Source organism: Podarcis raffonei, chromosome 1 (assembly GCF_027172205.1).
Source record: "Podarcis raffonei isolate rPodRaf1 chromosome 1, rPodRaf1.pri, whole genome shotgun sequence".
Classification (NCBI taxonomy): Eukaryota; Metazoa; Chordata; class Lepidosauria; order Squamata; family Lacertidae; genus Podarcis; species Podarcis raffonei.
In genome coordinates, this window is record NC_070602.1 from 86,026,498 (window position 1) to 86,053,935 (window position 27,438).

The 27,438-nt window shown below is 47.7% G+C and overlaps 1 protein-coding gene across 2 annotated transcripts; it reads right to left on the reverse strand.

The window, feature by feature from the left end:
- On the reverse strand, nucleotides 1-27,421 carry CTDSP1 (CTD small phosphatase 1). 2 transcript variants are annotated; one of them, XM_053402145.1, is made up of 7 exons: nucleotides 26,723-27,415; nucleotides 12,300-12,448; nucleotides 9,942-10,043; nucleotides 8,739-8,795; nucleotides 7,185-7,277; nucleotides 6,396-6,581; nucleotides 1-5,515 (listed from the first exon to the last, which is right to left on the reverse strand). In XM_053402145.1, the coding sequence occupies exons 1-7, from the start codon at nucleotides 26,787-26,789 to the stop codon at nucleotides 5,387-5,389; spliced, it is 783 nt and encodes a 260-aa protein (XP_053258120.1). In that variant the 5' UTR covers nucleotides 26,790-27,415; the 3' UTR covers nucleotides 1-5,386. The 2 variants fall into 2 exon arrangements, with proteins under 2 accessions (XP_053258120.1, XP_053258130.1); XM_053402155.1 differs by lacking the exon at nucleotides 8,739-8,795 and having other exon boundaries at nucleotides 26,723-27,421.
- Between the last annotated feature and the right edge of the window lie 17 nt (nucleotides 27,422-27,438).

Sequence of the window (27,438 nt, forward strand, 5' to 3'; positions counted from 1 at the left end):
TGTTCTCATGAGTTTGTAATTTTTTTCTTTAAAGATTATTTTACAGTTTGAATCACACAAAAAGGCACTTTTGATCTGGAATTGTGATTTTCTTACACTCTCTCTTCCATTTGTTAAAAAAGATCAGCTTGTGGTCAACAGAAGATACACAGCATGAGTCTGAACAGGTGTGAGTGGAGAGGATCTCCATCTCCTCCTCCAAAGGCAATCGCTCGTGGGGGGGGGGAGCTAGGCATTGAGGCAGGGATGGGGAAACATGTTGGACTCCAATTACCATCAGCCTCAGCCAATAGCCAGGGATGATGGGAGTTGTAGTCTAGCAACATCTGAAGGGCCACATTCTACCCCTTGCCAACCTGCATTAAGGACCTTCCAGAGGGCAGTAAGGCATAGCTTCAATAAGAAGCTTGTGGCGTGAGAATCTGAAGGGACAACTTTCTCTGTCACCCCCGAAAACTCAAGAGGGCAAAATGAGGCATAGTGACATGGCTAGTTGAAAACTTGTGGCTCTTTGTAGTTTCCAGGTTGGCACTGAAAAGGTTATCAGCTTTTACTTTTCCCAATAAAGCATGGAGTTTCCCCAATACTGCGTTGAACTTGCTCGCTGTCACTGAATCTCTGCCCCAGGCATGAGGAACCTGTGACTCTCTCTTGCTGGACTCCAACTCCCATTAGCCCCAGCCAGCACTGCCAATGGTCAGGAATGATGGGAGTCGGAGTCCAGCAATGCCTGGAGGGCTTCAGGTTCCCCGGTACTCTTCTACTCTCTCTCCTTTGCTGCGAAGAAAATAAATGAGAGGAGAGAGGGGTGCAATTTAATGGAAAAAGGAGAATAGCTTCACTCTTGAGCAAAAGCCATTCCCCTGTTAAGGATGGGCTTGCTAGCTACTGCCTCCGCAAGTATCATTTTTGGTGTAAATAGCTAGCATCCAGTGAGAAGGGGGTAGAGGTGGATGGAAAGAAACAGAGAATGTGTCTGTAGCAAAACAGGGAAAGGGAGATGTGAACAGGTTTGGATCTTCCATAATCTGATGCAGGTGGAAAAACAAATTAAAGGTGAAGTAAGTGTCTTATCCTAACTACTGGCAAACTAAGCTTAATTAATGCTGAGCTTATTGATGTGTTAAAAATGAGGAAGGGGAAATCGGCAGGCTTTTGGAGAAGGGGGAGCATACTCTCTGACAGAGGTGTCCACTCATGGGCAAAGATCACTCGCACCTTTTACACCAAGAATAATGGCAACCAACCACACAAAAACAATCACCATCTCCCAGGAACGTTGTTAAAAATACAGCTATAAAAATCCTCAGATGGTTTCCCTCCCCCCCCATCCCGCTTCATTGTTTTTTTGTTTTCCATTTTTCCTAAAATATATACACATTATACATATTTATATAATCTAAAAATGTGCCCAGTTAAAATTCTTCTTTCCACATTCTGTAAAAAATAAAAATATGTTTTTTCTGTGGGGATGCACAGGGCAACTCCCCACACAGAGGGCTTGTCTGGATGAAGCTCAGACTAGGAGCGTTTTGTCTGTTGGGCATTGCAGATCATGAGTGACTCACGGCCTTGAGTAAACGAGCACCTCAACACTGCCAGACTAGAACAATTGCTGAATGTTCTGTGCAGAAGGATGAAGAGTTTCTGCCATACCACGCTGCAAGAGACTGGAGAGGCCAGTGGAATTTGATGCAATTTGGATGGTACAAACTTGGCCAAATGTAGCTACTCCAATGGGAGAGCACTGGGTAGAGCAGACTGGTGTTTGTGGCAACTTCAACTCAGAGGCAAAAACAAAGAGACATGCAGAGCAACTCCGTGGAAGTTTAATCAGAAGCAAGCCCCACTGCATTAAATGGAACATGTCTCTCAAGAAAGGGTGCATTCGGTTACAGCCGCAATTCCCCCACAGCCCCAAGAGTGGTTTGCATCTTAGACTGCTGTAAAAACAACAAAGTGTTAGCACCTAAGGTACCACAAAACTCTTTGTTGTTAATTTCAGTTGACTTTGGTACAGATTAGTTTAAAAGATATTATGCCTAGGAATCTTCTCTATTTCGTTTTGTGCCACTTTGGCATGATTTTACCCTTGCTTTTAAATAAAAAAGTCATTTGAAAGTTCACTATTTAAATACATATTTAAATGTGCATTTTCTCTCAAAATACCTATTTATACATTTAAAATGCTGAGAGAACTGTGTTGCACATTCAAAGAAGGGCTGTGGGGAGCTGTTTCGATCCATCCGTGAGCCGAGGAGATGCAAATCAGGGCTTTTCATGTAAGAACCTGCAACCTTCCTCAGGCATCCCAAGGAGCGACTATGGATCATGCGTATCCTGCATCCTATTGGCATAAACGCTACAAATATGCAAGAAACAAAAAGGAAAGAAAAAGGAGGGATAATTTTTTTTGTTTAAGAACATTTTCTTTCTAGGGAATGCTTGGGATTTCAATGGAGAGGGGAGGTGTATGTGTGTGTTATGGTAGTCTTATTTTTACTGTTCCACTGAAAAAAAAACTTTTATACACAAGAAAATTTTTCTGAAAAGATATTTCCCTCCTGCCTGCTCTCATTGCTTGGTTTTAAATTTGGCAATACTAAACATTGCACATTCCAGAGGGATAAATCCAGCATCAGCTCAGGTGTGGGGAAGCTTTGGCCTTCCAGGTGCTGCAAGCATGGCCAATGGCCAGGGATGCTGGGGGTTGTAGTTCAGCAACATCTAGAGGGGCAAAAGCTCCCCACACCTGCAGTAGCTGCTAGAAGCAGGAACGGCCCTCCAATTGTTGCTGGACTGCAATTCCCATCTACCTTGACCATTGGCCAGGGCTGATGGGAATTGAAATCCAATGGCATTTGGAAGGGCAGAGGTTCCCTGCTGCTGTGTTAATGAATGCCACCCCATGCTCAAAGGCTTCTAAGCATCCAGCATCCCCCATAATGTCCAATCTGGCAGTGATGAGGTACTTCAACTATGTTACAACAGCAATTTAGTAAGATTTAAATAGAAGGTCATAGTTTGCTGCAAAGGACTGCTTGCTTGCACCCTGGCAGTGAGGTTCAGCATGGCGCTTTGCTCTGACTCAATGGGCAACTCCAGGAGCCGCTACTGAGAGCCAAATCCTGCCCCATTCCTGAAACATTCCATCCTGAATGGGCTGAGGCTCTGAAGAGCCCTGGCATCATGTCCTTTCTTAAAAAAACAGCCAAGAACAATAGTAAAAAAAAAAAGGCACAAGGTTTTCTTGTATCCAAAAAACATTTTAAGGCAAATTCAGAGTGGCACTGGAAAGAAACCAAGGCAAATCCATTATCTTGCAGAACAGATTGGCAGAGGACCAAGGCAATTCTACTCTGACTTAAAGATTCTCTTTCCTTTTGAAAAACAGGCTGTCAAAGCTGCTGGGCAAAGTGGGGGGGGGGAAATATGGTTCAAAGGGAAGGAACGGCCAGCTTGATTTTGGCCAAAACCACCTTTGGGAACTTGAAGTGGCTGGACTGTCGGCAAAGCATTGGAAACAGAGGCGCCAGCCGCCAGCACAACCCAGCATTGTGTGTCCATCCACTCTTGTCTCTTTAGGATACCAACAGGTCCATCACTTCCAAAAGGCACAATTTCCCCCACATGCCTCAAAAGTCCAGGAGGAGAATTCCAACCACAGCCCAAAGGCAAGAGTTGCACCTCAATGCCTTGTAAGGTTTGAAGGCACTACAGCATAAGAGGAAAACAAATAAACCCACAGCGGCAGAGAAAGAGATTGACCCCTCTCCCTGTATGGCCTATGCATATGTGATTTATGATCACAGGAAGGGCTGAGTTGAAGGAGCTGAAGAATAGGCCTTGGAAAAGCCAGAGGCTGAAGGAAGAAAAGCTCAGGGCTGGCGTAGAATATAGAAAAGCATTAAGGAGGACAACTGGAGTGAGTCATACATGGGTACTGCAGGTCAGTGTCACCAACCCACACTTTTAAGCCTCAGAGTCTTTGAAGAATTTATTCTGGGTCAAACCTGATTGTTCAAGGTGGCGGCCTTCCTCCCTAGCACAGATCAACCAGTAGCACTTACTTTCCTCTCAGCCATCTTCACAAACCCATCTCTCATCTCAGACCCCCTTCTCTACTAGCGATTGATATTGTGAACCATCTTTCTCTTGCTCCAAGAAATCACAGCTTCAGGCATTCTCTCCAGATAGAATGAAGGATGGGGTTAAGGCAGGCGATCTGGGGCTGGTATAACCACTGGATTGGTCACTCCCTCCCCTCTCAAGGCACCTGTCACAGGGCCCTGTTGACAAAACTGACAGAGCTAGTTTTATCTTGCGTCTCAGTGGAGAAAAGCTTCTCTCCTCCCCAAACACACCAATTTCTTCCCTCTCGCTCCTCAAGTATCTCTTTTTCCCCTCTGTTGGGTTGCTACCAGTTCCAAAACATTAAGTAAAACTTGGGATTTTCCTCTCCAAATCAGGATTTTCTCCACCAAGGGGAGGGAGAAACAACTCAAATCCAGTATGCACCCCAAAGGAGAAAACTTATTCAACAATGCCAAATAAGCTGCATCCAGTTTAGGACCCCCTCAAACGTTCAGCCGAAACCCACCAGCTTTGCCTGTCTTTCTGAAGCAGAAATGCCCTCTCTCTTTGACAAGATGCAACAGAGTCCCTCTAAATGTTCAATCCACTTTGTATTTCCCCACATCTTTCCAGCCCCCGCTTTATCCTGAGTCCTGCCTGTTCTCTTTCGTCTCCCCATCCCAACTTCTCTCAGATACTTCCCACCTGGGGTCTCTCCCTGCCTCCAGTCAAGTCAGTGGCCGCCACCACCACAAACAGAGCTGGGACACTTATAAGCCCAGAAACCTAGGCCTCAACACCTAATAAAGAAATAGGAGGAGAAGATGCAAACAGTGGCAAGATGCAGTGGGTACCTGGGACCGGTTCTTGTGTAGCACCCCCGACCTGGTGGCAGGGGAATGGGGTAGGGTTCTGGTTTCCCCCCCTTGATTAGAGGAGAAAGGACCACAGGTTTGGTCCCACTTGGTATGAGAGGGGCAGGGAAAACTGGGCTGAGGTCCTAGTCTCCTCAGCCCATTATTCAAGGGGGCAAACCGTTAAAAACACAGCGTCGAAAGGGGCTTCCTCTCTCTGGAGATGAAGGTCACACTCGGACACTGAGAGAGAGGGGTCCTGTCCTGCTGCACCACGGAAACAAGCGCTCTCTGATGATGCCCCCTGCAGGGTTTCTTGTGCTCTGCACTGTGCGTTGAGGCTGCCAGGGGCTAGGCTGAGGGAAGGAGCAGGCTGTCCTGCTCAATGAAAGGGAAGCAGCTGAGACGGGCAAACGCCCCTCCTCTCCTCTCCCCTGCCCAAAGCTCCCCTGCGGTCACTAGCTGCTAGTCCGGTGCTGCTTTAGCACTGTATAGACGTCGTCCACTTTGCTGAGTCTCTCAAAGAATGGCAGCAGGTCCAGGAGCTCCGTGTCAGCCATGTTGTCAAACCACGAAGCCACAGGCACCTGCCACGGTGGGAGAAGGGAAGCGGTTAGGAGGCAAGTACGTAATACATACAACAATGATAATGAGTTGTAGGTAGGCGTGCTTTGAGCCCAGAACAGTGCTCCGGCTGCCACCAGTGTGCAAACAGTGAGAACAGTGGGGCCAAGACCAGGAGGCAGAGCCCCACTCTCCCCATCAGGGTGCATTGTGGGAATGGAAGAATGCCAGCCTAGTGCAAGAGCAGCCCAGACACACAGTCTCCCTCAGCCTTTTGTTGAGGGAGCTCTGCATAAACTGTGAGTTTGCCCAAATGTAAGGGGAATCTTGTAAAGCTGCTTTTGCCAACCTGGCATCCTCCAGCTCTTCCTGGAGCAATTTTAAAAGATCCCTGTTTACCCCAGGCATTTGATGTCTGAAATATGCTGCTCCCGGCAACCGCTGGCTGAGAGAGTGTGGTTGTTCTTAGCTATTTTTAAAATGCTTTTCAATGAGGTTCTTACAGGTGTGTTTGCTACCCTGGGCTCCTGTGGGAAGAAGGGTGGGATATAAATTGAATAAATACGGTGATCCTAGTAATCCAACTCCCCTCGGCCACAGCCAATGAGAGTTGTAGTCCAAAAGACGGCACCAGCTTGGTGAAGAGGAAAAGGGAGAGCACTGCAGCCAGGTGCGAGAGGTCATCCCAAAGAATGGGCATGTGCACCATCGCACTGAGGTCCCCGCTTGCTCTGTTCTCCACCTGTATATTTTAAGCTTTGCTATAGCATGCAGCTCTGGGCAGCAGGGTGGAGAAAGTGAGCCTGTACAGCTTTTTTTTTAGTTTTCTGCCTACACAACCCCCTCCTCCTGCTCTGCATTCCCAGCAAAAGCCAGGAAGCTGATGGCTACCTGGCCACTTACAGCATTATCTGGGTGGAAGACATAAGAAGCAGGTGAATTGTCCACTATGATGATCCGTGTCAGGTCGCGGCCCAGGCGGCTGAGGTCCTTGACGTAGTTTCCACGGTGGAAGACGCATGACTCGCGGAAGAGGCGGGCACGGAAGGCTCCCCACTTATCCAGCAGGTCAGCTACGGGGTCTGCATACTGGGGTTGGGAGGAGAAGGGGAGTCAGTGCAACCACACTCAGGTGTGCGTGCCTATTAAAGGGATGGGACAGGATGGAACTGCTCCACTTGCATCCACGGAAGCCCGCATCACCTTCCTCTGATTATCAGATTTCCATTTCTCCCATCCCAGCAGGTAAGTGTGCGTATTCCCGGGGTTCTCAGCCAGTTTCCCTTGCCCAGGTAGAAAAACGGGGGCTAGGTTAGAGGAAAAGAATCGCTGCAAACTCTTTCCTTGGAGTGCTCATGTTTTACATTCAAGCTCTTCCAAATGCTTTATTGCAATGCACTCATTTTAAAAAGTTGTCCTCTCCTGACGACTTAATCCAGCTCTAATCCTGGATGGGAGGCTAACCCTCTCTACTCCAGTTTACAGTAGGGGATGAAGGGCTCTGTATTTCTGTTCGACAATCCACTGCGGAAGAAAAATCAGTGCATGCCTGCCCAATGCAGCTTGCTTTTTCTTCCCAGTGTCTCAAGTTTCTCCAATGAGCCCACTATCTGGGTGTGGTAGAAGCAGGGGAGGAGTCTGAAGTCAACAATCACCCTTTCCAGTGTGGAGGTGGGAGGAGGAGAATCTCACCTTTGCCAGACTAGCGGTGAAGAGCACACACTCGAAGAGCTCACCCATCCGTCGTAGAAACTCATCCACGTGTGGTCGCTTCAGGACATACACCTGGGGAGGGGAAGGGAGAGTATGGAGGTGGGGACGCAGGGCACAGATCCGTTCACTAGCTAGCTGAAGCATGGGGAGTCCCCACCCAGTCTTCCTGGCTAATGAATACCATGGGTACCATGTTGTTCTTCTCTTCAGCAGGTTTAGATTAAGCATCAACCCCAAGAGTGGAAGAAGAGACTGGCTGGTGGAACAAGTTGCCCAAGGAGCACACAGAGATTTAGGAAGGTGCCTCTCATACCAGATCAGGCTTTTTGTCCATTGAGCCCAGTGCTCCATACTCTGACTGGCAGTGGCTTGGGGAGTGGGGTGTTTGTCACATTATCCTTTCAGACTGGAAATTATGGGGAGTGAACCCATTATGCACTCTTCCACTCTTGGGGTTGATGCTCAACCTAAACCTGCTGAAGAGAAGATCAACATGGTACCCGTGGTATTCGCTAGCCAGGAAGACTGGGTGGGGACTCCCCATGCTTCAGGTGCTCTGTCCCCTAAGCTATGACTCAACCGCAGCATGCGGCTGTTCAGGTACAGACGCCTGAGTCCAAAACACATATGTCTGGCTGCAAGTGCGACAAAAAACAGCCACTCTCCAAAGCTTCAGTGGGAAGAATTTGGAAAAGGAGGATACCACACAGATTTAATATTAGTTCTTAGTATTTGAGGACAGGTTGGCAACTGATGTGAACTATTAAGATGACTTGTGGACATCAGAAAGGAATACAGGTTGGAGAAACTTCTGCGAAGGATAGTTTATCCAGGCCTACATAAAAGATTGGCTCTAGAGGTCCTTGTTAGCCTTTGGAATCCAACTCTAGGATCTCACACATCCCAAGACAAGATACTCTATGACTTTTCATCTAGTATCCTGATTCCACCCAGTATCCTGGGGCTGGCTCCCATGCATGGGCAACTTGGTACATCAGAACAAGAGGTTCCTTTACTTCCTACATTTCAACATGCAGCACTCAGATGTCCCCTCTGAGATACAAAGTGTGTGATATGAAATGGTGTGGTTGGTCTAGATCACCCAGGAACCATTCAAAGCACCTGAAAAGTGTCTTCAGTGGATAAGTTCCTCTTCAAAGGCTGATGGTACAGAGCTGTTGTATCCATCCTGGCTGGTGCTGCTGGCTGCCTCCAAGGCCAAGTAATCGAGAACAGGCTGACTGCAGTATTCACAGCCTATCCTGGATTACTTGAACCTGGCCACTGCCTTTCTAAGTAGGGATGGCAAACATGAACGAAAGGGGTGCAAAAGCTCAGCCCCATCCTCCACCACAACTGACCCCCAAGCGGTTTCTTTCCTTTTCCTGAGCGCTGCATACCAACGACTGCCCCATAGTCACCTTTGGTGATTCAACATCAGCTATGAAATGCAGCAACCCCCTTTTGAGAATAGCACTGCCAATACCAGAACCCCTCTTTTTACCCATTAGGCTCTCCCGGCAGCATCCATACCTGGTGCATGACCCCGTCAATCTCCACTGGGATGATGAAATCTGCATTGTTCACCGGCTGGGAAGGGACAGAGTTGGGAAGTTAGACCTCCTCTGCTGGGTTCCTCTGCTCTTCACATCTTCCCCACTACCAGGGTTGATTCTCATAGCCGTACTCTCTCATCATATAAGATTAGGTTTCTGCAACAAGGCCATCTCTATAGACTTTGGTCTTCCTGCAAGTGAGCCATTTTGCTCCCTCACACCGTACTTCCTCTCCACCTGCCACCGTCTCTCAGGGCAACTGGCACTAGCACACATCTTTGGCAGCAGGAACTGAAGATGGCTCCTCTCTTACAGAGTGGTAAATGGAGCCTTCTCTTGGACAGCAGAGCTAATAGTCAGCAGTGGTGGGAGTCTGGCAGCATCTGGAGGGACAGGTTCCTCACCCTTGCCTTACCCACTGCTCCAGAAGAGCTGGTGGCAGCTGGTTAACCAGCAGCTGAAAGGCAGCACAAGGTCCATATGGTGTAGCCAGGGCTGTTTCTGGGCAAAGCACAACTAGGGCTCTTGGGTTTGCCAGGAAAGGAATCCAGAGGCCTTTACTTCCAAGGATTTATATGCTACCCAATAACAAAAGGTGGCTTACAACAAAGAGAAACTATTACATTTTTAAAAATGTTGTCATGGTAGGAGAATGGGAAAAGGCCAAAAAAAATCCCTCCAGATTTTGCAAACCTGAATGGCAGATTCCATTACCTGGGAAATATCAAATTGTGTAGCCTGGTTATATCATGAAACTAAAGGCAGCTAGGTATAAATGCACTTAAAATGCGGTGCAACTCAGGATGAGCAAGCTGAGAAATGGAGCTACACATTCCGTAGGTGCTTCACCTAGCTCTGGACCAGAAGGATGAGAATATTGGATTAGGGAAGAGAAAGGTGGGAGTGACACCTCTGGATTTTATTCCTAAACTTGGGAAGCAGAGGAAGGGGGGGGGTGCTAGTCATTAAAGGGATGGAGGCAGGAGTTAAAAGGTGTCTTGGATTCTGCACTAAGGAGAGGATAATCATGTGAACCTCCTTGATTTCCAAATAGTGGGGATGTGGATTATAAATTCTCTTAAAATTTATAAATAAATAAAGCTGTCTGGATGGAGAGTCAACAAAGGGCTAGAGCAGGCAGTGGGGTGTTTGTGTGCAAAACAGTTGAGAAAGGACTAACCTTAAAGGAGCTATGTACCAATGTCTCATCCAGGTCAATGACCACACAGATTTTGCTGGAATCTTGAGGCTTGGTTTCTGGCAGGAGGTATTTGACAGTAGCCTGCAGAAGCACATACACACACAGGAGAAAATATTGTGAGGAGGAGTGCAGGACACAGAGTCATGCTGCAAGGGAAACTGGCAGCTAGCAGGGCAGTGGAGATGGTGGGCTCAGAACCTGTGCTGACTCCCAAGTCTTCAAATCAGTATTTAGGGATGCTGTGGCTGGTATAAAGACCTTGGACACAGTTCTCCTGGAAAGCAATGATGAAGTCCAAGGTAGCACCAAGATAAAGGGACTGGGGACTGGAGCATCTTAAAAAAAATATATATCCAAACCATTCCCCATCTTGTGAACTTGCAGTCACAAGTTTTACTTTGGGGAGGAGGAGGAGCTGTGTTGGGGTGACATTGGAGTGGGAGTAGGATCTGCTCTGAAACAAAGCACAAACATTTGCAATTACACAACTGGGCACCAGAGGGCACTAGCGACAAGGATCAAGATGCTCTAGTATAGAATCCACTGGACTTTTGACTACCAGTTTGAAAGGAGCTGGTAGCTCAGCAGCGCTGGGCTAACAAAGCCACCAGTGCTCTTCCTAACTTGGCTAGCAACCTAACCCAAGCAGCCTGCCATGTGTTTAGGCCCCTGGCTTCATGAAAAGAGGAAATCTAACCCAGCAACAAACCTGGACAAACAAAAGGACAAACAAGAAGAGGGCTTAAATAGTACTTAACCAAGGGGGTGGGCTCTCTTTCAATAAAGGTTTTTAAACAGAGGTTGGATGGCCATATGTTAGGGATTCTTTAGCAGTGATTCCTGCATTGCAGGGGGTTGGACTAGATGAGCCTTGGAACCCCTTCCAAATACCATGATTCTATAAATGCAAAAGCTCCGTGTTACACCAATAGTTAAGAATCCTTAAAACATCAGAGCACTACAAAGATTAAAAACAGACAAAAGCTAGTCATGGATTTGCCTAAGAGAGCCACCAAAGTTGCTTGTTTCACATGCAGCAAATTGTGTTTATTCCTTTGGGGGTAGCTCATCGGTTATTTGTCTGTTTTCATACTCCATAGTTATAAAATGTCTGCACAGTGTTTGTGTAACTGGAGAGCTCTGCATTTCTTAATCATTAGCCCTACACACACACACACACACACACACTTACTTTTCTTGCTTCTCCTTTTTTAAAATTCAAGGCAGCTGCATCTGGGGCTCTCATCCATTTCCTTCTCCCCCCATCCTGTCACCTGCCCCCCCTCCCTTACCTGTCATGTGGCACATTGGAGGTCCTGCTGAGCTCAGCAAGGGAGTGCAGAGGGCATGTGACAGGGCCAGCAGGGGGGTGGAAATGGACAAGAGGAGCTCAGCCGGCCTCAGCTCCTACAGCAAAGGAAAATGTAAAGGTCTATTGCCCCGATGCTTGGGGTACCAAGGTAGAAACCTTGCCTCTGTAGAATGCAAGTGCCCTCGCTGCAAGGACGAGAGGCCAGTTAATGTGTGGAAAAGGGTAACTAATGCATATTAAATGATCTGTAATGTGCACTCCAAGTCTCTTGCGAGGTGCGCAGGGGCTTCATCATGCCACATGATCAAGCCCATTAAGATTTCTAAGCACTCTCCTAGCTGCAGCCTGGCCTGAATGGTTTTGACACTGAAAATATTTGCATCCATTCAAAAGGCTTGGGAATTTTGCCCAAAATGAAATTTAAAAAAGCATCACGACTATGAATGGATGGGGAGAAGCAGAGCCTGGGAGTTGGAGGGGAAAGGGAGGCAATGTTCCTTTTTGTAAAATCTTGGAACTCCTGTAATCAACCAAGTTTGCTGCCCTAAGGGAGGGGTGAGCAGAAGGCAGATCAGGATTGAATGGTAGATCTTTGGGTCATCTGCAGAGGATCGACAAGGGTTCTTACTCCCCAAATGTTTATCAGCGAGAACAGCAAAATGGCAACATCTAAATTAGGCTGCTAAAACGAAGGAAGCTAACCAGAAACGAACTTTTGTGCGAAAGGGCTATGAGGTCCGTTCACTTCTGGTGCTGAAAACTAATTCCTAGGCTCAAAGGCCCCCTGCTTTTTAATTCCAAAGCTGTCTTTTGCACCCAGCTTTGGTTGGTAGATCTTGGGGTTGCGGTTAAACACACACACACACACACACACACACAGAGAGACACACACACCCCAAAGTAGATCCAGCAAAAGTCTAAAATGTCAATTCGCCCAAGAAACCAGCCCTGGCCTGCCCCACTAGATACTTAACCCTTCCCTTGGTCATTTCAAGCAAGTGATCTGCCAGCCAGCTGGGGCCTACCTTGGGCACCGATCCATTTTCCTCCACCAGGAGTGGGGCGTTGTTGTTGACAGGGATAGGCTCCGAGTTGTCATGGCAAAGGCAGCAGAAGAGGGACTGGAAGATGCTGCGGTTCCTGGGCTTCTTGGAAGGTGATGGGTTCTGAGCACCTGCATGAGAAGGAGGGGAGGGGGATGAAGGGGGGGAAACAGAGATAAGTATAAATAAGATGGGAGTGCTGTCTTGTCAAACCCTCATCTTTATTCTCCCCGCTCCCAGGCCTGGCTGCTTCAGAGGTATTTTTCCACAGCCCTGCCCATAAGACTCAATCTTGCAGGTGAGACATGGTACAGATTGGGCCACTGTTGAATATACTCTGCACTTTGTCCATCTTATCCCTTTGGTCCTTTGCAGAAGTGCCCTAAACACAGTGGAAAAACTCCTGCAAGTGTCTTAAAATCTCAACAGGGGGCACTAACAACAAGAGCTTCCTGGCCCAAGGGATATTTGCTTTCCCTCCCCTTTGTGGGTCGTAGTTTTAAGGTGCGCACCAAATAAACACTTTGCACGTGCACAGAGCAGGTGTGTTTTCAACCGTGTGCATGAGAAGGACACATCTGCCATGGAACCAGTATTGGCTGTGGCTTCCTGCACAAGGTCAAGAACGTACACTTGCCATTCTGAGAGAGAAAAGAATAAACCATGGGAAGTAGAATCAGCCACAGGTCCTTGGAAGACATCCAAATCAACCCATCACCAAAAGCAGGCCACAGTTCTGTCAGCTAGAGAGGTCCATGCATCTGGCCGACTAGAGAGGAAGATGGAAGGCGGGAGGTGCCAAATATAGCCAGGCCAACTGCTCTGACACAGATGGGGAGCTTGCAGCCCTCCAGATGTGACTCCAAAACTCCCATCAGCCGTGAACCAGAATGGTCAATGGATGAAAGCAGCTGAGCAAAGGTGAATTTCATGCTAGGGAGCACTAGGAAAGGAAAACAAAAGTGCCAATATCATAAATGCCATGGTAGAAATCCAACCGCACTTGGAATACTGCATACAGTTCAGGTTGTGTCACCTCCAAACGGAGTGCAGAGAATTTGAAAAGGTTCAAAAAAGGGCAGCTGAAATGATCGAGGGCATGGAGCACGAGGAAAGGTTGAAGCATTTGGAGACTTTTGGGTTAGAGAAAAGGTGACAACAGAGAACTACAAAATTATGTACGGTGTGGAGAAAGCAGACCGAGAAGAGTTTTGTGCACTCTCTCGTCATCCGACACCTCATAGACATCCAGTGAAGATGAACTATGGAAGATTCAGGACACATAAAATAAAGCACTGCTTCACAGAGAGAACAATTAAACTATGGAACTCACTCCTCAGGAAACAGCGATAGCCGCCAACTTAGATGGATTTGAAAGAGGATTAGGCAAATTTGTGGAGAAGGCTCTTGATGGCTACTAGCCATGATGGCTATGCTCTGCCTCCACAACCAGAGGCAAGCATGCTGCATGCTGGAAACCACAAGAGGGGAGAGGCTCTTGCGCTCGGTTTCTGTTTGAGGGCTTCTTCCCCCAGGCATCTGGTTGGCCACTGTGAGAACAGGATGCTGGACCAGAGGGGCTGCCGGGTGGGATGTTGATACAATCTAGGTAAGGGAGGAGGGTTTGTGGGTGGGATGGGCAGTGAAGGAACAAACCAATTAAAAAGGCTCAAATCCTACCTGGTAAAAGACCCGCCAGGATTCAAATATTTGCTATTATTTCCAAGGTTTTGGCATTTTCAATGGAACGGATGTGCTGCAGGGGCCCCTTCCTTTTGCCTATCAGAACAACAACAACAAAACACACAAACCACCCCATCTTCTTTTCCTACTTCTCACACAAACATCCTCTTCTGGGTCTAGGCAGATGGGAAATATGGTCTCGCTTTTCCTGCCACCTGCCAATCTCTCTCCTGTCACACACTTGCTCCAGGCACCTGGAGTTCTTGAGGAGTTTTTAATCACATGCCATTGCCAAGGTTCTGGATTAAATTCACTTTCACATCTAATCCCTTTGCTTGTGAGCAGCTCCCGCTCCATAATCCGGGCCCCAGATAATGAGATTCTCCTCTTGGAACGGCCTGGATCTTAAGACACCAAAGCTGTGGGCTGGGAGTGAGCGGCCAAGGAAGCCAGCCAGGCAAGGAGGTGCAAGGGGGCAGGGAGTTGGCAGGCCCTCCTGCAATCCCCATCTCTGCAGTCACTGCCTTTTCAGCTCCCTGCTGTTCCAGGTCCCCAATTCTGCCAGTCCCAACCAACAGAGCTCTTGCTATTCTGGAAACATGCCAAGATGCAAAGGAAGAGCCATTGCTCACTGGCAGGGCACCTGCCTTGAGCGTAGAAGGTCCTGGGTTCAATTATTGTCCCCTTTGGTTTTAAAAAGGAAAGAGGCAGCAGCAGGTGATGGGAAAGGGTCCCCTTGGCTTGAGATCCTGGAGGACTGTGGGCTGCTAGTCCCAATAGCTATGTTCTACCTTTAGTGTTATTGCCCTCCGAATTCCAGTTGATGGAAATCACAAGCAGGGAGAGATGTCCTGCTTGTGGGCTTTCCATAGGCATCTGGTTGGCCACTGTGGGAACAGGATGCTGGATTAGATGGGCTGTTGGCCTGATCCAGGAGGGCTCTTCTTATGGTCATCAGTGGGGAAGAAATCTGAGCTGGATGGACAAGGGCAGCACTGGCATCTGAGCCAGCTATTTAGCCAGCTATATGAAAGCCGCAATGAAGGCTCCTGCAACCCTGCGTCAAGGTGGGTTCCTCTGCCTTTACTTTTAACGACTGCCTCAACACCATGTGAAGAACAAAAACAGGTATTCTCCAAAGATTAGTCAGTAGCCACGAGGGAGAGGTTGAAGCTGGGTGCAAGCGGGTGAAGTGTAGGCAAAGAGGGGGACAGCCTTTCAAATACTGCAAGATCAGAGAACCAAGAACCTGCACAAGACACGGCTTCAGATATCTAGAGTTGCCGTCGGCCCTACGTTGCTGCATGTAAGATGGTGTGCGGAGCTCTTTTAGCGAGTAAGGTTGATGCACACAAACAAAAAATGGAGGGAAGGGCTAGCCAGAGGTAACACACGTCTTGCAATTTTATCTCTTGCTGGTTGCGCTCATATACATTATCTTCCATGTGTGAAGGAGGAAAAGGGTATTGCTTCTCTGCATCTCAGAGCTCTCACTGAGGGGACGCAGCTGGGGTGCAAAGATGTACCGCTTCAGGCTGTAGGTGGAGGCTCACATTACTAAGCGTTCCTCTCTTCGTGTGTATGTGTGTAGAAATATACGTCCAAAAAGACAACTAAATGTCAAGGTGTAGAGTTCCAGCCTACACTTCTCTCAGACAAGCTAGCTTTCCAGGCACAATGATTGATTGATTGATTGATTTGCTTTCAAGTTATGTTAGCTCCCATGTGCAGGCTAATGGAGCACAGTTCAGTTGCAGTTTTACCACCACAGTGAGGGCCAAAACGGATGTAAAAGCAGCAGGGGCACAAACTCCAGGGGGTTGAGCTCTTTTGGCCTCTCCAATATTTTTTTTTTTGGGGGGGGCTAGACACCCCCCAATGTTCCCAAATGTCAGGAGACAGAGGAGGCCCATTGCGGTGCCAAGCGTAGCTTCAAGGTCTGGTTGCCAAGTGTGAGAGAGGAGGAGCTGCCGGCTACTGCATTCAGCTCCACCCTCTGGTAGCCCGTTGCACGCATGGTGTCATTCGTGTGATCTGGGCCCCTCAATCTTTGGCACAAGTTGGCACCCCTGAACAGCAGCAAACCTGTGTGCAGAGTAGTGGCCTGCCACCTAAACCCCATATGTGGGGCACATATGCGTGAGGTTTGGCTTTAGGTTCAGTTGCAGCAAGTGTCTTTAACTGGGGGGGGGGGAGTACAGAAGTACCGAAAGAACAGCAGTAGGGGAAGAACAGCATCAGGCTATCCTAGTGACTTATGCATTAATGCCCACTTGTAGTTTGCAGGTTATGCAAATGGTGTTTCAGGACAAGCAGTGAGATGTCAGAAGGCAGAATAGCAATATTGGACATGTTGATCCAGAGGTGACACATTGTTCCTATGCCAGCGTATTTGCAATCTCGAGAACTGTTTGTCTTGTATACTTAATCACCATCCCTGCATTTGGCATATTTTATTAGGTACACCATGTTCTTTGGTTGGCAGATATACATTGTAAATATGTAGCAAGGGGGAGGGCTATGCCTCTTCCTGTTTGGTCCTCATTTTCGCAACAACACGGTTGTTGTTCTTTTTACTGTCAAGGGCAACCGGAAGGAAACAGCACAACCTTTTTAGCCCCTGCTGTTGGGGAATTTTTTATTAAAAAACATTTCTGTATTTAAACCAGAAGGCCAAGTAAAGCAGTTTCAGCTAACCACCTATACAGCCTTTTAAAAAAGAAAGGAAAAAGAGAGACCTGGGACGCGTAACATGAATACAAAACACCACCTGAATATTTGCTGGGGCTTCTAAGCATGAATACTGAGCAGCTGCTGAAGCATAAATGCAAGGCAATGTGTCAGTCACTGGCCAGACACTTGTGAAACATACACCCCGCAAAAAGGAAAGCACAGCTCCACCACCTTCCCACGGCCTGCCATCCTGGTTGAGAAACGACATCCCAACTCAGAATCTGCTGTAATATCTGATCCTTACAAAAAAAAAATCACCAGGGAGAAATCACTTCTGATTTCCCAATGCAAACCAGAATACTGCTATTGTAAGAGGATGGTGTGGATACTATACATTGAGTTTCCCCAGGCTGGATAACAAAATGATGCATAGGAAGCTGCCTCATGCAGAGTGAGATCACTGGTCCATCTAGAGTAGCATTGTCTACACTGATTGAAACTGGGACCTTCTGAATGCAAGCCTGGGGCTCCACTCCTGAGCTACAGCCCCTTTCCTCTCTTCGTTTTGTTTTTGTTGTTCCACATCTGGCTCATGGCCACTCTTTTCAGCAGATGTCACAAATTTGTTTCGGGGGGGGGGGAATCAAAAGAAAAGATGGCACCACCACAGAGAACTATGTCAAATTATGTCCCCATAGTGAAATATGCAAATCTAAAGCAATATCCCATTAAGAGCAGAACGCAAAGCAGGTGACCATAATGATTCCTTAGAAGACAAAAGCCTGTGCACTCAAAAAAACCAAAATCTTTATCATTTACACTTCAGACATAAAAGCAGGCAAGCCCAGTTTCTGACCCAACAAGCTGTGTTTTATCATTGAATTTATTTATTTATTATAATTGTACGTTCAATTGTTGTAACGTACCACCTTATGCTGAAGGGCGGGGTAAAAAATCTTATAAATAAATCAATAAGCCAATGAATCCAGCTTACTAGGCCTCTGACCACTCCACTGCAGCAACCATTCCGTCAAGGAACCCTGAGAATTCATGCTCCAAAGTCAGAATTCTTAGCAGGGTAGAGAAGCAGTGTGTGTGTGTGTGTGTGAGAGAGAGAGGGGGGGGGAGGGAGGGAGGGATGGAGAAAGAAAGAAAGAAAGAAAGAAAGAAAGAAAGAAAGAAAGAAAGAAAGAAAGAAAGAAAGTGCCAGTGTTGTTTAATGGATGTATAGAGGGTCTCTCTCCTTTGCTACTTATTAAATTGGGAAAATAAGAGAGTCTCACTCTCTCAATATTCTGGGTGACAGTCGAGTCCTTGGGCTTGCTGGTGATCAAAATCTTGAGTTTGTCATACTACACATTTGTGACATTTGGGAAACCAAAAGGCTGAATTACTGAGGGATGACATTAAAGAGTGCTGAAAGACTCACAGGAATGTGGAATTTGTTGATGCCTCACAAGATTCCTGCTGCTCTACTTATGTCTAATAATAGTGGTACTAAATATTTTAATAGCATACTTCAAGTTTTCAAAGGGTTTCAAACAAACCCTCTAAGTAATTCTCACAACAGCCCTGTAAGGCTGGCCAATATTATCATTCCCATCTTCAGTATGAGTCAGATGGAATAGCAGTTTGCCTTTAGCCACCTCCAAATGTTAAAAAATTATTCTCTGAAATCCTGGACAGCCACTGCCTGTCAGTGTAGACAATGCTGAGCTATGAATGTGAGAATGAGTCTCGTATTCAATTCTCATCTCACAGTGCTGGGCGCACAAACAAAAAACTGTGCAGGGTGTCCTGCTGACCACTGTGTGCCAATGAGCAGAGCCACTCCCAACAGTCCACCATGTGCCCAGGTGGTCTGCAAATTTGCCCTAAGCAACAACGGCTCCATTTATACATGATGCAATTCATGTGAGTGGAGTGGCATGTCATAAGCCGAGACCCAGTGTGGTGTACTGGTTAGAATACTGGACTAGGACCTGGGAGACCAGGGTTCTAATTGACCTTGGGCCAATCCCTAGCTCTCAGACTATCTGACATCACAGTCTTGTTGTGAGGATGAAATGGGGAGGAGGAAAACTATGTGTGTCACCTTGAGCTTGGAGAAAAAGTGGAATATCTTTTTTTAAAAAAAAAGAAATGAAGGATGAAAATAATTTCTAAAAGCAACTCCTTGTGTGGCAGACCTCTAAGTTTTAAACCCACACAATCTGTGTAGAGGTTTACAAAAAGGTTTATCGCATGGAGCTCTGTCCATTTGGTTGTTTTGCAGATACCCACATGGACCATTGCATCTATTAACTGTTCATTGCTATCAACAGAATTGGTAGTAATCTTGGGTGTTATCCAGTTCAATTCCTTGGCCTTAGGTAATCGCCCCTACAATTATACTGTGCCTGAAAGGCACTGATCCAGATTCTTAATAAAAAATCCCCATAGAAGGAGATGCAAATATCATTTTTCCTGGAATGCAATAATCAGAGAGTGGCTGGATGTAAACAAGTCTGTAAGATCATTTAATCCTTTGCCAGCCCAGTTCCTTCCAGATGTTTTGGACTACAATTCCCATCACCCCTGGCCAGCCCCAGAATGAGGTTGGCAAAGGCAGCTTAAGATAGAGAGAAGCAACTGTCTTTTGACAGCTTTTCTGCCTCACAAAAACATCCATGACCCTTGAAAAGGTCCCTTCAAGGACACACGTCCTTCCCCCAGCCCATCACTTGACCTGGTTGGCTTGAGAAAGGAGGAGGAGACCAAATTACCATGATCAAGGGGATAGGAGTTACCCTACGTGAGTCCAAGTCCAGCACAAAGCCCTGGCCATCCCAATCAGAGATACAAAGCGCCTGAAGATTTGGAAGGCATGACAGTGGTGGCAGGTGGGGGTGGCATATTGTGGGGAAAGGGAAATATTTGCCATACTAATGAACTGAATTATGAAATACAAAATGTACTACTTTGAGAATGTGAGAAGCACTTACTACTATTTAGTAAACAGCACATAAAATTGTGCTTCTGCTATTTGGTATATTTTGAAGGAGAGACAGAGAGACACAGACACACACACACACACACAGAGAGAGAGAGAGAGAGAGAGAGAGAGAGAGAGAGAGAGAGAGAACATTCCTTCATTTTAATGGAAACAGAAACCTTCAATGCTCTGGTAAACAAAAGTGAAAGTTATACTTTGGGCTTAGAAATACAGCAGCCTTGCCCAACCAAGTACAGTACTTTTCTGTCACTGTGTAGGACTTCAGCCATGGACAACACAACCAATGGTGAGTGACTGTGTGAGCTGTAATCTGGTAATATCCATAGATTCATAGGTAATGATAATGATAATAATATTATTGTACCCCAGCCACTTTGGACAACGTCCAACAGGATATCAAAGAACACACCAAAACTTCAAACATTAAAAGCTTCCTGAAACAGAGCTGCCTTCAGATGTCTGCAAAAAGTCATGTAATTGTTTATCTCTGACATCTGATGGGAGGGTTTGCCACAAGGTACACAGAACTACCAAGAAGGCCCTCTGCCTGATTCCCTGTAACTTCACCAGAAGGGCCTCGGAGCTGGACCTCAGGTTCTTCAACTTGGACCTAAACAGACCTAGAAGATTGCTGAACACGCTGATTCCTGGACTCTCCGTGGGCTGGATTGAGAAGACGATTGGGCCGCATCCGGCCCACGGGCCTTAGGTTGCCTATCCCTGCTCTAGATGTTTTGACATACCACCCCCATCAGCCTTGGGCTCAACATAGAGATGCTGATTGGGATTGATGGGGCCATAGTCCCAAACATCTGCCATGTACCGAGCTGGGAAATGCCCCTACATAATATGCCAACCGCTGCATTATCATGTATCTCCCAACAACATTTCTATTTTTTCCATATTAGACTTTGGGGCTGGGAAAATGGCACACTCTCGATGAAATCTACGACTGTGCAGATAATCATCTCCTGCAGGTTGGGCTGAGACAGGGAGGTTAATTCAATCAGTTAAGGGTTCCAACATCAACTTGCCTAGGACATTAGTACTTAGCGGGAGGGTTGTTGTTGTTATTGGCTGAATTTATGTACCACCCTATACTCGCGGGTCTCAGGGCGGCTCACAGGTTATTATTATCCTTGCACACTTTCCGTAGAATGAAGCTGCAGACTGAGGTGTAGGACTCTGGGGCGCTTGCTTCAGAATGTAGATGAGGAGCTTGTAGCTTAATGCCCTTTCATATTTAAAACGGCATGTGATAAACTAGCATATCGTGGTGGAAGGTTAGGAGCAGCTTCCTCCACCCCATCTGATAATTTATTAAAATAATATTTAACATAGCACTTTCAACGTACTTCGCATGCTTTGCTCAGTTGTAACCCTTTCAGCACCCCTGCAAGGTTAATTCAGTATTATGCTATTCACTGTTGCAGGTAGGGAGAGACCCTGAGGGGCTGAGAGGCCTTTCCCAAAGGCCCTCTAGTGACTTTGTGGCAGAGGCCAGACTCAAACTGGGGACTTCCTGACTTGCAGCTCAGCCTGCAGTGAAACAGCACAGAATTCTGCCACAACTCATAAGTCAGCATAATAGGCAGAGCTACTCGGAGAGCTAGATTTGTGTGGTGTGGGAAGAGAGGCTTGAAAGTTGGCTGAGACACAGAAAGAGAATGACTTATGGAGCCTACAGAAAAGCAGGTAAAAGAGCTGTATTGAATGATTAATCACCTTTTAGAGAAGGTGGGAGACAGAACTGGGCATTAAACAACTTTCTGGTCAAGCAAGAGGAAACAGAACAGGAATTGAGTGGGAGTTAAAAACATGGGCACTTCCCCATTAAAATTCATAAGTACTTTTTAAAACACACAGAGAGACAGAGACAGACACACACACTGGCGGAGGAAGAGGGGTGCAGGGGGAGCGCACTGCTCCCGGCAGCGTAATCCTGGTGGGGTGCCGTCGCTGCTGTCCCCCCCGCCCGTGCTGGGTGCCCTGCCCCCAGGACGCCCGCCAGCCCTGCCCCCGCCTGCTCTCCAGCCCCTGTGCTGGAGCATGAAGCTCCGCCACTGGACACACACACACACACACACACACCCCTTTGGAACAGGCTCCTTAAGCGGCAACCTACAAAAAGAGTCTCTTTGGTCAGCTACTGTTCCACTCACAAAACACAGCCAGCTCCGCTTGGATGGACAGTGTAGCCTCTTGGGTGTCTCCTCTGATCTCATTACTACAGACTTTGTGTGGCACTTTTGGAAACCAGAATCGCATTGGCAGGTCCAGATTCAAGAACAAGGGGGCTGTATGTGGGCAATAAGAGAAGTCTGCTATATTCTGTGTTCATGTGACATTTAGATTTACAGCCAATCCTCTAAAATAGGGCAAAGCTTTTAAATAAAGAACGTTTGGGCTATCTGGAGGTGAATTAACACACATACCATCTGCCATCAGCAGTGTCTGCACTGGAAGCAGAACCATCCTTTGAGCCCTTTACTGAAGATCCTGTGTCTAGACATGACTCTGCAGGACACTGCTTCATAGAGGACCAGTACTGCATACTTTAACTGGGAACAGCTCTCCAGAGCCTCAGGAACCACCTGCTCCCCGCTACTCATTCAACTGGAGAAGCTGTTAAAATGTGGGCTGGATGAGGTAACTGTTAGGTGGATTTGTAGCTGGTTGACTGACCGAACCCAAATACTGATCACAAATGGTTCCTCGTCATCCTGGGAAAAGTGACAAGTGGGGTGCCGCAGGGTTTTGTCCTGAGCCGGTTGTTGTTCAACATCTTTATCAATGACTTGGATGAAAGAATTGAGGGGATGCTCATCAAATTTGCAGTCAACACCAAACTGGGGTTAGCTAACGTTGCAAAAGACAGAATCATGATTCAGTATGATCTTAACAGATTGGAGAACTAGGCCAAAACTAATAAAAATGAATTTGAGTAAGAACAAATGTAAGCTTCTACACTTGGGCAGGAAAAACCAGCTGCAGAAATATAAGATGGGGGACACTTGGCTTGCCAGTAGTACATGTGGTCTTAGTAGACCACAAGCTTAACAGGAGTCAACATTGTGATGCAGCCGCAAAGAAAGCTAATGCAATTCCAGGCTGCATCAACGGATGTATAGCATCCAGATCAAGGGAAGTAATAGTATCACTCCATTCTGCCTTGATCAAACCACACCTGGAATACTGTGTCCAGTTCTGGGCACCACGTTTAGGAAGGATATATTGACAAGCTGGAACATGTGCAGAGGAGGGTGACCAAGATGATCAAGGGTCTGGAAAGAAAGCCTTATGAGGAACAGTTGAGGGAGCTGGGTATGTTTAGGCTGGATAAGAAGAAACTGAGAGGATATATGACAGCCATCTTCAAATATCTAAAAGTCTTCCACTTGGAAGATGGAGCAAACTTGTTTTCTCCTGCTCTGGAGGGTAGAACCTGAACCAATGGCTACAAGTTTCAAGAAAGGAGATTCGAACTAAACATCAGGAAGAACTTTCTGACAGTAAGAAATGTTTTACAGTGCAATGGACTCCCTCAGACAGTGGTGGACTCTCCTTCACTGGAGGCTTTTAAGCAGAGGCTGAGTGGCCGTTTGTCAAGGATGCTTTAGCTGAGATTCAGAACTCGGTGTCCCAACCTTATAATTCTATGGTTCTCTGATTCTATGCCAGGAATTGAATCTAGGAAATTGCCCTATACTGAGTTAGACCTTTGACCCATCTAGCTCAGCATTGCCTACACTGACTGGCAGTGGCTCTCCCAGCCTTGTGGGGATTCCCAGCCCTACGTGGAGATGCTGGGGATTGAACCTGCAACCTTCTGTATGCAAAGCAGATGCTCTACCACTGAGCTACAGCCTCTTCCCTCTCTTTGTTTTGTTCCACATCAGGTTCATGGGCAATCTTTTAGGGAAGAAGAATAGCTCAAGGGCAGAGGACATGTTTTGCATCAGAGAGATTTCAGATTCAACCCTTGACCTCTCAAAAAAAAAAAAAAAAAAAAGGCTGGAGAAAATCTGTTTCTGAAATTCTGGGACTGTTGCTAGACAGTGTAGACCTACAGTAGCCAACATGATGCCCTCCATATGTTTTTGGACTACAACTCCCATCAGCCCTGACCAATGGCCATGCAGGCTGGTGCTGATGAATGCTTAAGGACCCACCAATATTCAGAGGGGACCACGTTGAACCATCCCTGTAAACACATCATTGAGCCAATTGGACCAGTGGTTTAACTCAGTATACGGCAGCTGTAGTGCTAGGACTCAGTACCCCACAGATTGTAGTGTGGCACAAGCTAAACACAACTGGCCAGCCACATACAGTGGCAAGATAAAGCCCTCATTTTGGTTGCCTGCTCAGAACAGTTAACACAAGAAGAGCCTAGGTGCATCAGGCCAAAAGCCCATCTCATCTTCTCCCAGTGGCCAGCCAGAAACCTACAGGAAGCTTGCAAATAAGACCTGAGCACCACAGCAGTCTCCCAACCTGCAATTACCATAAACTGTCCCACAAATACATGTCTGCCAGGATGCATTTTTCTGTTCCATCCCTGTTGTGCCTAAACCGCCAGCTTTAGGCTCTACCTTCTTGCTTCAGACAGAGTGTTTGCAAAATATCACCAATGAAAAGGAAGGCTGATAGCACTCCAGAACCCTGTCACACAGGCCTGCTCATGCCCAACCTCTCACCCATCAAACCATACACACAACACCAGCCGTTTATCATCCCCTACCAAGTACATGCCGATCAGAAGGTCGGCGGTTCGAATCCCCACGACAGGGTGAGCTCCCGTTGCTCAGTCCCTGCTCCTGCCAACCTAGCAGTTTGAAAGGACGTCAAAGTGCAAGTAGATAAATAGGTACCGCTCTGTTGGGAAGGTAAATGGCATTTCCGTGCGCTGCTCTGGTTCTCCAGAAGCAGCTTAGGCATGCCGGCTCCCTTGGCCAATAAAGCGAGATGAGCGCCGCAACCCGAGTCGGTCACGACTGTACCTAATGGTCAGGGGTCCCTTTACCTTTACCAAGTACATGATGACACCCCCACCTCATTTTGGGAGCTGCAGGCAGGCAGCATAAACAGGATGTTTACTGAGCCCCTGGTGGGGCTATAATGTGTGATTGTTTGGGTCAAAAGTTGGCTGAGGGAGTTACAAGTTGCTGCAGACCCTTTTCTGCACCACCACTACCCGCTGTCAAATATCTTAGTAGCCCAAGAGAAATTCCTGTGCCTCCCCAATTCAGAACAAATATTGTCTTGCACCAAGGTCAGCTCACTGGCCCACCTCTCTCAGCACTCTCTACTAAATGGCATTGGCTCTGCCCAACTCACCCCACCTGCCTTCAGCCAAAAGGTGTTGTTGTTGTTGTTGTGTTTTTAAAGATGGCCGAAAGCAGATGGGTCCAAGTGGGCACATGAGCATGGGGGAGCAGCATCCCCTTTCTCACCCGCCACCGACACATCTGACCCAAGAAATGCCCCAATTTCTTAGTGAAAAGGCCTCAGGATTTCTTAACCTTGCCAGCCAGCTTCCTTTCCGACAGAGCCAAGATCACCAGGAAGCAGTGGGAGAAAAGCTAAAAGCAGCTAGCAAAACACCACACCACACTCACACCATCTTGGGCTATTCCACTCCCCCCACTTTCCACCAGCAATGTTTACAACTCACCCGGCACCGAGAGAGGGTGCTAGGAATGGCATCTTTCCTCAGCCCTATCAGAGCAACTCCTTCCTAATGGCCTATCTAGTGAGCCCACGTGTGCCTCACCTAGAATGGAAAAAAGGGAGGTGTAAGCTAACACCCAGGGTCAAGAAAATGCTGCTCTTGCTACTAAGTCAGGCAAAATCTCTGGAGCTCCAGGAAGTTAGAGAGAGCCACCCTGAGTCTCAGCCCTGAAATAATGTTGAATTGGGAACAGCTCCCTATCTAACATCTCTGGCGCCATCAAACAAGACTCCTCCTACAGACGTGTGTTTACTAACACCTGGCACAAGTCTGGGTGCAGCCCGCCCCACACCTGCTCAAAGGGGGCTTTCCCCTGCTCACAATCTCCCAAAGCAGCAAAGCGCTGAACCCAAAAAACCCTCACCGGTGAAAAACGCACTTTCGCTTTAAAATCCTCTAAAGCAACAACAACAACTGCCCCATAACACGCAAAGGGAAAGATGGGGGGGGGAGATGCATCCAGGATATGGGGTGTGGGTTTTTTTTTGGTTTGTAAAAATCAATAAGAGGATGCCTTATACGCCTCCCTAATGAAGCCTGTTGCCGAAGCACAGCTTCCTCTTCGCTCAATAATGCCACACACAGTGAGGAAATCGGGGCGGGGGGCAGGAAAGCTATAGGATCCAGAATATAGAAGGGAAGGGAAGTAGGACCCCGCCAAAAAACCCACCCAGCTTTTCTCCTCACCCCACAAAGCCCTTAAGGAAATAAAAACTCGAAGGAGCTACTGCGCCAAGCCAGCATTTCAGTGCACCCTCCAACCCCACGGGGCGAGGCGGTTATTTCGAGAGCCAATACACACAGACAACACATACACGTGTGCAACGCGCCGCGCTCGCTACCTCGGTGCCTCCGTGTCCAGGGCGCAGAGGTGGACTGGGCGCAACAAATCGGACAGGTTTCCTGCCTCTTGGGCCGACCACGCACCAGGGCGTTGCATCGTGGATCGATATATCCGCGCAAGAGAATGGGGAGACGGGGGGGGGCACCCGGAGGAAGCGCGCGTCGCCAGAAAAGCGGCTTGGCCACTCTTCTTTTCCTGCCACCGGAACCTGAGGCCGGCGTGGATTGATTTGCGCGTCCGAGAAGGGCGCGCAGGCTCCCTCAACACCCCGCTACACCCGCTTATTGACGCGCGCAAGGCGATCCTAAGCTCCCTTGTCACCGATCTGTCAAGCTGAAGAGGTGGCGCGTTATGGGAACAAGTGGCCCCAAGCCCCGTTTCTTGGCGATCTGGAGGTGGGCATCGAGAAGATGCCCTCCCGGCCCCGTCTTTGACCTCTGCCCCTCGGGGAGGGCAGTTCGCGCGGGTCTCTTTACCTTTCTCCTGCAGAGGCGTGTTCACCTCTTCCTTGCTAACCTGGGTGATAATGGACCCGCTGTCCATTAGACCAGAAGGGCAGAGCGCTCTCTCTCTTCCCTCCTTCCAATTGTGTCTCCGCCGCTTTGAGGAATTTTCCAGGAGTTAACAGATTGTTGTTGAGGTGCTGGGGTTGTTTTTTTTTTGTTGGCGGGGAGCTTTTTTAAAAAAGAAAAGGAAATGAAAACGGAAGGGGAAAATAAAAGGGTGGGGGAGGGGCGGGGGGAGATGGGGAAAGGGGAAAAACAAAACAAAAAAGGGGGAAAAGAAAAAGGCAGCGGCGGAGGAAACTTTGTTACAACATGGAGTTCCCTCTTCACGATTTTCTGATACAAACATGGAGCCCAGGCGCGGTTTCAAGCTACCCCTTAAAAGGGCAATGGTTGCGGGCCGCCCGGGATAGCCGGCGGCGGCGGCCTCCGGAGCGACCCCTCTTGGCCACCATCCGAGGGGAAGGGAGGGATTTTGTCCTCTTCGGGTTCTGGGGAGGTGGGAGGGATCCGTTTGATCCGAGTTTGAGATCGCCCCGGATCGGACCACAAAGCCGCTTTCATCCTGGTGTTTCGTCTGTTTCCGTTTTGCAAGGCGACGCTCGCGGGCCCCGCCACCGGGATTAGTCGTAGTAAAAACTGCTGATTTCTCCAAGGATCTTTCCCTGCCCTCGTCGCTGTGACGC

Bases quoted from the DNA above. Each gene is read 5' to 3' on its own strand.
- CTDSP1 (XM_053402145.1), bottom strand. From the start codon at position 26,789: ATGGACAGCGGGTCCATTATCACCCAGGTTAGCAAGGAAGAGGTGAAC. The intron at 8,796-9,941 runs GTTAGTCCTTTC...GTCCCTTCCCAG, and splicing joins TGGTACATAGCTCCTTTAAG to CCGGTGAACAATGCAGATTT. The intron at 7,278-8,738 runs GTATGGATGCTG...TCCCCTCCCCAG, and splicing joins TTGACGGGGTCATGCACCAG to GTGTATGTCCTGAAGCGACC.